Source organism: Camelina sativa, chromosome 11 (assembly GCF_000633955.1).
Source record: "Camelina sativa cultivar DH55 chromosome 11, Cs, whole genome shotgun sequence".
Classification (NCBI taxonomy): domain Eukaryota; kingdom Viridiplantae; phylum Streptophyta; class Magnoliopsida; order Brassicales; family Brassicaceae; genus Camelina; species Camelina sativa.
The window spans coordinates 25,990,120-26,000,216 of record NC_025695.1 but is presented as its reverse complement, the minus strand read 5'-3'; the positions used below and the strand labels follow the sequence as shown (position 1 = coordinate 26,000,216).

At 37.0% G+C, this 10,097-nt stretch overlaps 4 protein-coding genes across 4 annotated transcripts; 2 read left to right on the top strand and 2 right to left on the bottom strand.

Annotated features, from left to right (window-relative positions):
* Positions 31 to 1,221, top strand: LOC104724264. The gene is made up of 2 exons (XM_010442727.2): positions 31 to 420; positions 509 to 1,221. Exons 1-2 carry the CDS (start codon positions 130 to 132, stop codon positions 1,130 to 1,132), a joined length of 915 nt encoding a protein of 304 aa, XP_010441029.1. The 5' UTR covers positions 31 to 129; the 3' UTR covers positions 1,133 to 1,221.
* LOC104728343 (uncharacterized protein At4g04775-like) lies at positions 2,898 to 3,439 on the top strand. The gene is made up of 2 exons (XM_010447336.1): positions 2,898 to 3,059; positions 3,137 to 3,439. Exons 1-2 carry the CDS (start codon positions 2,898 to 2,900, stop codon positions 3,437 to 3,439), a joined length of 465 nt encoding a protein of 154 aa, XP_010445638.1.
* Positions 3,790 to 5,868, bottom strand: LOC104728342. The gene is made up of 4 exons (XM_019231951.1): positions 4,920 to 5,868; positions 4,728 to 4,847; positions 4,081 to 4,628; positions 3,790 to 3,828 (listed from the first exon to the last, which is right to left on the bottom strand). Exons 1-4 carry the CDS (start codon positions 5,866 to 5,868, stop codon positions 3,790 to 3,792), a joined length of 1,656 nt encoding a protein of 551 aa, XP_019087496.1.
* On the bottom strand, positions 8,047 to 10,091 carry LOC104724263 (probable receptor-like protein kinase At5g38990). Its single transcript, XM_010442726.2, has one exon. The coding sequence runs from the start codon at positions 9,983 to 9,985 to the stop codon at positions 8,180 to 8,182; it is 1,806 nt and encodes a 601-aa protein (XP_010441028.1). The 5' UTR covers positions 9,986 to 10,091; the 3' UTR covers positions 8,047 to 8,179.

Here is a 10,097-nt window from a genome sequence, read left to right as displayed (position 1 = left end):
CTTGAAGCAGCTCCATCGTGGAGAAAAAAAGAAGATAGAATTCGGTTTGTGTATGTTTGTGTGATTGCTGGGTTGGTAGTGGCTAAGGATGAAAACAAAGCTATACCACATTCATACATCAAGCTGGTCATGGATCTAGAGAAGGTTAGGACTTATCCTTGGGGTCTTGTAGCTTTTGACCATTTAGTTAGCTCTATAGTGGAAGCAAGAAAGAAACTGAAGAACCCCATTAGTTACATCCTCAATGGTTTCTCATATGCTCTTCAAGTTTGGGTTATGGAAGCCATTCCTCTCATTGGACAACTTATGGGAGAGAAGATTGACACAGAGATTACAGTTAGCCGAATCTCTAATTGGAAAGGTGCTGCTAAAGTATCATATGATGAGCTCCTCCTTGTAGAGAAATCAATTGGAAACAAGGTCAGTTGACTTCTTCTTTTTTCTTTTAAGTTTAAATTCGAGTACGTTGAGTTTTTTTTAATTGGTTTCTTTGTTATTGTTTTGTCAGGATGTTGTTTATCCATGCATTTCCTCTACTGGAAACTTTGATGTATTGGAGTCCATTGAATATTTGAGGGGTGATGAAATTAAAGATTGTGAAGTGGACAACTTGGAAGCTTTGATCAGATCTGGCTATGATTTTGGAGATCATATTTGGGAGAGTGGCGAAGGATATGGTGTGGAAGATGATAACATTGAGGATGTTGGTGTGGAACAATCTCAGACTGTTGGAGGGGACAATGAAGTTTCGGTTGGAGAGGAGAGTGGTGAGAAGCAAGCTAATATCCCAGAAGTGTCTAGCTTGAAGAAGAGGAAGAAGAAGCAAGTTGACCATGGAGCAGAGACACGGAAAAGAATGGTGCTATCTCAGAGAGCATCAACTTCACATTGTTCATGTGGAGATGATATGAAGCGGTTCTTTAAGGAGTTAATTGACTCTTCTTTCAAGAGCTTCACAGAGACCTTTGGGGAACGATTGCTAACAATGGAGAAAGATGTATCAGATATCAAGGCCTTGATATCCAGACCAGCAGAAGTGGATCCTAAGCCAGCAGAAGTGGATCCTAAGCCAGCAGTAGTGGATCCTAGTCCATCACGAGTGAAGCCCAAAACTTCGGTACGTAAGAAGTAGCTCAATGCCTTGTTCGATTGTAATATGTTGTGTGGTCTTTCCTTTTTGTTGTATCCTTGTTTGTATGTGTATGTTGTAAACATAAATTATGTGTTGTAACTTATGTGTCGGTAACTTATGTGTCATAATTTATGTGTTGTAACTTTAACTAAAGCCTTTCATAATTTTTTTTTTTGACAGGTTGAACTGTTTGATTTAGATAATCTGTTGATAGACCTCAATGTAGATACACAAGACTATCTAAAGAACACAGTAGGACACTTATCTCAAAAGTCTGTTGTGACCGGATTTGATCCTACACTTAGTCCCAAAGACGCGGGTAAAGATGAACCGGATGCGGTGTTGACTTTAGTTTCTGATGATCTATGGAATGGTTTCGAAGAGTGGAGTAGGCATCTCGAGTACGTGATTCAAATATTTTTATATACATGTTATGATTTATCAATTTTTTTTTTGTAATCTTACAATTGTTTTACGTTTACAGAAGCATTCAACTGGGTCCAACTTTACTTGATCAAGAATTGTTTAACCGAGTCATGATGGGCTTCAAATGGCTTGGAAACGAGGTACGTGTCAATCTTTTTAAATATTATATTTTATATTCTTAAAGTAAGACAAACCTGAGTCTTTAAATATTTACAGGAAATGGATGCAATGATGTATATTTTTCGGGAGCATACATCTTTAGGCCGCCTAGAGTTGGATCGTGTAGGTTTCATGAATTGTCAGTTTAGCGAGCACGTCAAGGCCGACTACAATAAGTTTAGATCGGCAGGACGAACCCACACTTGGAATCACTTTTTGTTAGAGTATGCCAAAGGTGAACTGCCATCTCATGGAAAGACAGGAAAAAGTTGGGCTGTAGATTTGGATAGAATTTATGCACCGGTCTTCATTAACGGTAATCACTGGATCTCAGTTTGCATTAACTTCAGACTAAGAACAATTGAAGTCTTCGACTGTAATCAATACCAAAACAGAAGACACGTTGAGCCATTCGCTAATGTCATCCCTCGTCTTGTGAAGGAGATTCACAAAAAGGTTGATGGAAAAGCTCCCTTGTTGACTCCATACGAGATCATCCAGGTTCGTATGCCACCTAAATTAAATCGGTCAAGTTGTGATTGTGGAGTTTATGCCCTGAAGTATATCGAGTGTCACATGCGTGATCTATCTTATGAGTTGATTGACGATGAAAACATCAAGCAAGCTCGTTTGAAGTTGGCAGTCGATCTTTGGTCAGCAGCAAAGGATCCTGTGCTAGTGGAACGAATGAAAACTTATGTGCGTCCAGTGTATGCGGCTGAGTTTGTAGACCTTGCCTAATTTTTAAGTGTCTTTATGATTGTTTTGTAAATGATGGTTTTTGATGCTTTTGCTTGTTAGACTAATATCAGACTCATTAGTATTAATCCTCGATGGTGTTGATTTAGGACTGACTAATATGAGACTCAATAACATAAGGTCATAAGCATAAGAACACAAAGAACACAAAAACATATCCGATTTAAATGTTAACATAACAACACAAAAACATATCCGATTTGCCATAATTTAAACATATCAGATTTAAACCAGCTATTGACCCAAATTTAAATGTTGACCCGATGTAAGCATACCGATGACCCGGTTTTTAATTCAATATTAAGGAAAAAAAATAAAATTAGGGATCTTCTTTTCCAATAATTGATCTTCCTCTCCAATACTCTCTTCTTCTTCTTTCCCGATACTTTCTTCTTCTTCATCGTAAAAACTGATAGGAGCCATGAGCCAACGTTCTTCGGCTGGATCGTCAGGGTTACCGTCGAGAAGTTCTCAGGTTGGAGTTCCGTGTAGATGCTGGTGTGGTGGAGAGATTAGAACCTACACCTCAAAGACGGAAGAGAATCCCTGTAGGAGATTTTACAGATATGTTGTTGGTGTGAAGGTAATTTACTTTTATCAGTCCTTATTCATCATTTTGCTGAAATTTATTAAATATTGTTATCGAAACAATGATTTTAGGAGAAGAAGGAGAAACACATGTTCCGTTGGGTTGATGATGCTGTTCTAGAGGAGATTAGGATGGTTGAAAGCAAACAAAACCAACTCTTAGAGGACCTAAAAAAGATGGTAACAAACAATGTGGAGCTCCAAAAGGAGATGGTGAAGGAGATGGAAGAAAAGATGGAGAAGAATATGATTGAGATCATCAGGCAAGAGCTAATGGTTGCGAAAGAGAGTATGGAGAAGTCGAACAAGCAGAGGATTTGTGTACTATTCGTATTGGCAGTTTCAATGGCCTGGCTTTATAAGAAGATGATATGATGTCTTTGCTTTCTGTATTTTGTTGTTATGCTTAACACTTTTTGTTAGTCTTGTTTTTTGTACTCTGGTTTTAATGAAAGTTTGATTGAAAGAAAACTCCAACAAGGAATTTCAAAACACATGAGTGAAAGTTTGATTGAAAGAAAACACCAGCAAGGAATTTCAAAACACATGAGTATTTTATTAGTCTTAAATCAACACCATCAACGAATTTCAAAACAAATGAGTCTACTAATCGAAAATAAACACCATCATTCATCACAAAGGTGCTGCCATGAAACACAACCCACGAATTTCAAAACAAATGAGTCTATTAATCGAAAATAAAAACCATCGAACACCATCATTCATCACAAAGCAGCTGCCGTGAAACACAACCCAGAAGCTACCTGAAACATAACGAGTACCGTAAATATAAATGAAATCAAAAATTCAAAAACAGGAATCTTAAGTTGATGCACTAACCATTGTTATATCACGATATCACAAGTCGTTCTGTTATGCCCTTCTTTGCCACACCGCGCACACTTATGTCTCTTTGACCCTTGTGAGTTTTGTGATGATTTTATCTTGTCTTCAGCGGATTCATATCTTCTTTTTCTTCGCCGTCCTGGATGTCTTCTTGTTTCAGGTGGTCGAACTTTTGCATCTTCAACATGCTGTGGGACTCGCCATTCTTCTTCAGGAACACCTATTGGATTAACAGTTTCCTCATATTGCGATCTCCATGCAGTAGTGGTATACACATCATCAGCATAAGGATATAGATCCTTGCCTATATCAAAAGCTCCTTTTATAGCATGTCTACAAGGGAGTTTTTGGATGCTGAACTTTCCACATGAACAAGTCCTTCTTTCTAAGTCAACAATGTAGTCTACTCCATTACCTTTAACCTGGATCTGCGATCTGCTCATCAAATAACCGTTCATGAATTTACCTTTCTCTATTCTTCTTGAAATCTTTTTCTCCACCTCAACAGTTAAAGGATCTTTATGCTTTGCACTTAACTCTCTACTCTCATAAAACCAGCGTGTCATCATTTCTCTGATGCTGTCTAACAAAGGAATTATTGGATACTCTCTGGGTGTCCTCAAAGCAGCATTAATTGATTCAGCTGCATTGTTGGTGTTAATATCATACCTATAACCCGGAAAATGACAGCGAGCCCATTTTGTCACATCGGCTTCCTCTAGATAACTTCCAATAGCAGGACTAATATTATTAATTTGCCCAAACTCTTTCTCAAACTCAGCAACTCTATAAGCTTTTGATGCTTTTGCAACCTTACCAGCGACACCTCTTCCCTTATGATATGTTATCACATTGCTAAGCAAGTGGTGGATGCAAATACCATGTTTAGCCAATGGATAGATGTTTCCAATTGATTTAGCAATCGATGTATGTCTATCTGACACAAATGATAAACCTTCTTCATCAGCTATAACCATCTTAAGTTGCATAAAAAACCACTCCCATGAACAATCATTCTCAGAATCAGCAATTCCAAATGCGATTGGATACAAATTGGAGTTACCATCTACAGCTGTAGCAACTAGGAGAACCCCTTTGTATTTATTCTTCAAAAATGTACCATCAACTACTATCACTTTCCGCATTGACTTGTAGAACCCTCTTGTTGATTGACCAAAAGAAATAAATAGATATTTAAATCTTCCATCAAAGTCAATTTCATAATTCGTGAACGTACCAGGATTCGCTTCTTGTAGCATGTGCAAGTATTTTGGAATCTTAGCATAACTTTTCTCAGGAATTCCTCTAACTTCGTTAACTGCATACTCCCGAGACTCCCAAGCTTGGTGATATGTTAGCTCGCAGCCGTACCTTGAACAAATAATATTAACTATATCATTCGGTTTAGTACCTTCCTTCACGCCCTCATAGCTTTGCTTAATGAGATGTCCAATTGTTCTTGCAGATGGAGTCATACAAAATGAGTTTTTTTTTGAAGGGGCACATGTATGGTTACCCACAAACTTGTTGATTTTGAAATATGTAGACGCTTGTAAACACTCAGCCCGGAGACGCCAATTACAAGCACTATCAATGCAGCGTATACACCACCATCTCTTATCAGATTTTGTAATCCTATAGTCGCAGTTATATTTCATTGCATACATTTCCATAGTAGCCTGTAAAGCTTCCTTACTGCTGAAATATTCACCATTTTTTACCATTGAATCTTCCAACTTTAAACCAGCAGCATCACCAAGATTAGCATCAGTAGGCTTTTCTAATACATCATTAGTCGGCTTAGGTGAATTCCTTGAAATAATACCTACTGATTTTCCCACATCAACTTCCACATTACAACCATCGCTACTATCAACTGACAACTTATTCAGATCGAACTGGACTTTACTCCTATCGCCATCAACTACTCTTTTGAATGTAACACACAACCGAATCATGTTTATCTTTTTCAGATATGCAAGAAAATTATTCATACCTCTATTATTTGTCAATACAACAGGAGGACAATCAACTTTAACCTCTATGGGTAGATAACTGAATTCCACATCAAACATATTTTGCTCTATTTCATAGTCTTCTGAAACCATCACCTTCAACTCTTCAAGAGATGTAGTGGGTTGCAAAATCAGTAATCTAGCACGTTTTTCTTCATCATCAATAAATCTCCACTCCTTCTTGGCATCCAGTGTCCATACACCACAAGTAACATAGATTTGCATCATAAACAGGTAAGTGAAAGCTTTTGTGGAAGGTGGAAGAGATGGTGACCGATCACGTTAAGGTATAATGTCGATTTTTCTTAATTTGTTTAGCTTCTAAATAATTTAGAATATGTATTCTAAAAATTATTAGAACAAATCTAAACAATAATTACGAAATCTTAACCATAAATTAAGAATATTTAAAAAATATTTAAAAAATATTCACTTTCCTTATTTAATTTATTTTCTTTCTATTTTAAGGGTATTCTAAGGTTTACAGATTACAAATTCTAAAATTTCTATGATATATCTTCTACTTCTTTTAGTATATAGGGTAAAACGTAGAAAACGAATTCTGAATTGAAGTAGAATGAAGAAAAACGTAGAATTCATATTCTTAATTTTGTAGAACATACAAAATTCAGAATCTGAAATTTTTAGAACAAATTTTCCGTCTAAACTTCGTAGAACATGTACAAACTGTAGAATGAACAATCTAAATGTTTCAGAAAGAGAAAAAATCGTAGAAAGTCTATTCTAAACAATTTAGACCAGAAATCAGCAAATTACAAACTGATTTTTGACATCCAAAACATTTTTTTTTCAAATTGTTTTTTACACAGTTGTATACTAACATGGGTTTTCTGTTTGTTTATTGGTTCAAACTCCTTAAAACTTCACTATTTCTACTAGTAGGGGAATTTTCGTCACAATTGACAATCTTAAAAAAAAAAGTGTAGATGGCCAAATGTTTAGAAAAAGATCCTTTATTTATAATTTTTCCAATCTATAAAGTAAAGAGACAAACACAGAGAATGAAAAACTCTGGGAAGTAAGGTCACATGCATTGGAAGTTTTTCATTCAGATTCTCAGCAATATTAAAAATAAAAATAATAAAAAAGTTGAGAGATGAAAGATAATCGATTCTCATATGAGAAACCATAAGAAATTTGGTGACAGATTTATCTCATATATGGCACCACTCTATTGGTTTTATTTTATTTTTTAAAAATTTTAATTTAAAACAAAAATTAAATTATATAAAAAATATTAAATAATATATCTGAGCCTTGTTAACAGAGTTGATATCCACTCTTTTTGGATATCCACATCTATATGTATTTTATTTATAATTTATTATTCGTATTCATATTTGTATTTGAAAATTTTGAATATTCGTTATCTGAATTTTCATTACAAATCCGATTATATCTATAAAAGAAATTACATATTTTAGACTAAAATATAGCTTATTTTATATAAATTACTGTGTATTTTGAAAAATACCAGATATTCGTATATAAATAACATATAACCATTTTAAAGTTTAGTATTATTTGTATTCGTATCTATATAATACGTGATCTCTGGAGAAAAACGAATATCTGTTATCCATTTTAAAATTTAGTATTATCCGTATCCGTTTTATCTGCTATTTCATTAGCTGTATCTGTTTGCCCGAATATCCGTTTTTTAGAACGGATTCGGATACAGATACAAATATTAATCTCATGTCTAGTGAGAAGTAGTAAAAGTGAGAAGCCACAATTTTTTTTTAAAGATCGCCAAGGAATACCAACTGAACCTTTGGTAGTATGGTATGTATGTCCATGTAAGAAGTTGTCTACTACAACCACTTTTAACTGTCTCAATCGGCCTGTAGTCCGACTCAGGATCATGATCTATGCAAGTAAATCATTTCCTACTGTTATTTTAAGACTCCAAAGAGTGGGATTTTGTGACTCCACAATATTTGAAAGTAAGACTCTCGCAGTGATAGAAAATGATAAATTCGAGTTAGCTGCCACTCAATTAATGGGAAAATAAAAATAAAAAGCAGAACATATAGACTCTATTTAAAGTAAGATTTCTGAAAATTTTAATTTAAGAAATTATATTCTTAACTTAAACTGCTAAATATTATTCATAATAGTATATTTTAAATACAACACTTTATGTTTTTATTCAACAATTATACATAGTCAAATAATGTATAAGTATATAGCCCTAAACAGAATGTATTACTTGTTTATCAAGCCATCAAATCTACCGTGCTTTAGGATCTCTGATCTCGGAAAATACTCCCCAACTCGAACCACTCCTCTCATCACCAACCAAAGGAGCAGAGTCATCGGTCGTGGAAGAATTCGCCACATGTCCTGAGGTCCTAATAACCATGTCATCTTCTCCCTCAGTCGTCGTACCTACCTCGCCGTGTGGCATTACATCCAGAGACTCCACATTGCCATTCTTCTTCTTATCAGTCTCATGAAGCTGAAGAGCAAACTCAAGCGCCCAAACGACGTCGTTCATGGATGGCCGTTCAATACCACGATCTTGAACACATCTAACGCCAATCTCACAAAACTTCTCCAATGATACCGAAGTAATATCATTAGCTAGGTCTTGGTCAATGATCTGATCAACGGTACCTCTTTTGTAATTTGACTTCACCCATCGGATCAAATCCATTTGTTCCCGAGGAAGACTCTGCATTTGAATCGGTCTACAGCACAAAACCTCGAACAGAACAACTCCAAAGGAGTACACGTCAGATTTATCTGTTAAGATTTGACGGCGATAGTACTCAGGGTCCAAATAACCAAACGTTCCTTTAACGACGGTGGAGACGTGAGTTTGAGAAGCACTAGTAGGACCGACTCTTGATAAACCAAAGTCAGCTACTTTGGCTACGAAGTCTTCATCCAAAAGTATGTTTGTGGTTTTGATGTCTCTATGTATGATCGTGTGCTTTGCGCCGGTATGGAGATACTGTAGTCCACGAGCCGCTCCAATGCAGATCTGTAGCCTCCGTTTCCACGACAATGGAGGATCAGAGGCCTTGTCCCTCTTGTAAAGATGATCTTTAAGTGTACCATGTGGCATATACTCGTAGACAAGTACCATCTCGTTATCCTCATCGCAGTATCCAATTAGAGAGACGAGATGTACATGTCGGAGATTTGAGAGCATCTCGAGCTCTGTTTCGAACTCTTTAGCACCTTGGTTCGATGTAATTTCCAGCCGTTTAACCGCAACAAGCGTGGCTCCACCGTCTATTCGTCCTTTGAAGACAGAACCAAACCCGCCTACTCCAACGATTAGCTTTTCCTCGAAATTGTTTGTGGCGGATTTGATTTCGTAGATGGAGAATCGACGGCAGAGATCTGATGGGAGAGATGTCGCCGATTTTGTATTTGTGGAACCTGTCCCGTGTGGAATAGGACCCCATGACGAGTTCATAGAAGGCTTGCTCGTGGTGTGTACAGTACTAAACTCGTTCCTCTTCTTCTTCCTCCTCTTCATAACCACGAGGACAACAACAACAACAACAAAAACCGCTAGCACAATTGCAGAACCAACCACTGCAATTATGATCGGCAAAACATTTGACTTATTACCTTTACTAGTCGGCGGCCTCACACGTTTTGGTGCTGGGTCCCTTGATATTGGAGGATTTGGATTAGATCCTGCGAGATTACCTTGAGAGTCATTCAGCTTGAGAATCTCTACACCATTCAGAAGAGCCTCATAATATGATGCACCAGTGTCCATGTAAGGATGCAAATCAAGTAGTAGATCAGGTCTCGACCCGTTTTCGGAACCAACATACACACTGAAATCTAGATACATCGGAATACGAGAACCACCGCTCAACCAAATCACGTCCATCTCTTTCTTAGCAAGCTGATGTCCGATGAAGATGGAGAAGACGACTTGGTTCAGTTCGATCACTTGCGGAATAGTCTCACAGAAATGTAGCCTGACGAGGTAGTTAAACCCGGCGTCGACTGTAAAGTACCACGTCAGGTTGAAATTTCTGTTCATTGAAGGGTCATGTGGGTTCCCCATATGGCGAGACGTGGCATACACGCTTTCCGGGGCAACATACTCTGGAGTTTTCTCGGTGTAACGGATCTTTACACCTGGTATGTTCGCAATGAATCCAGAAGTATCGGAATAA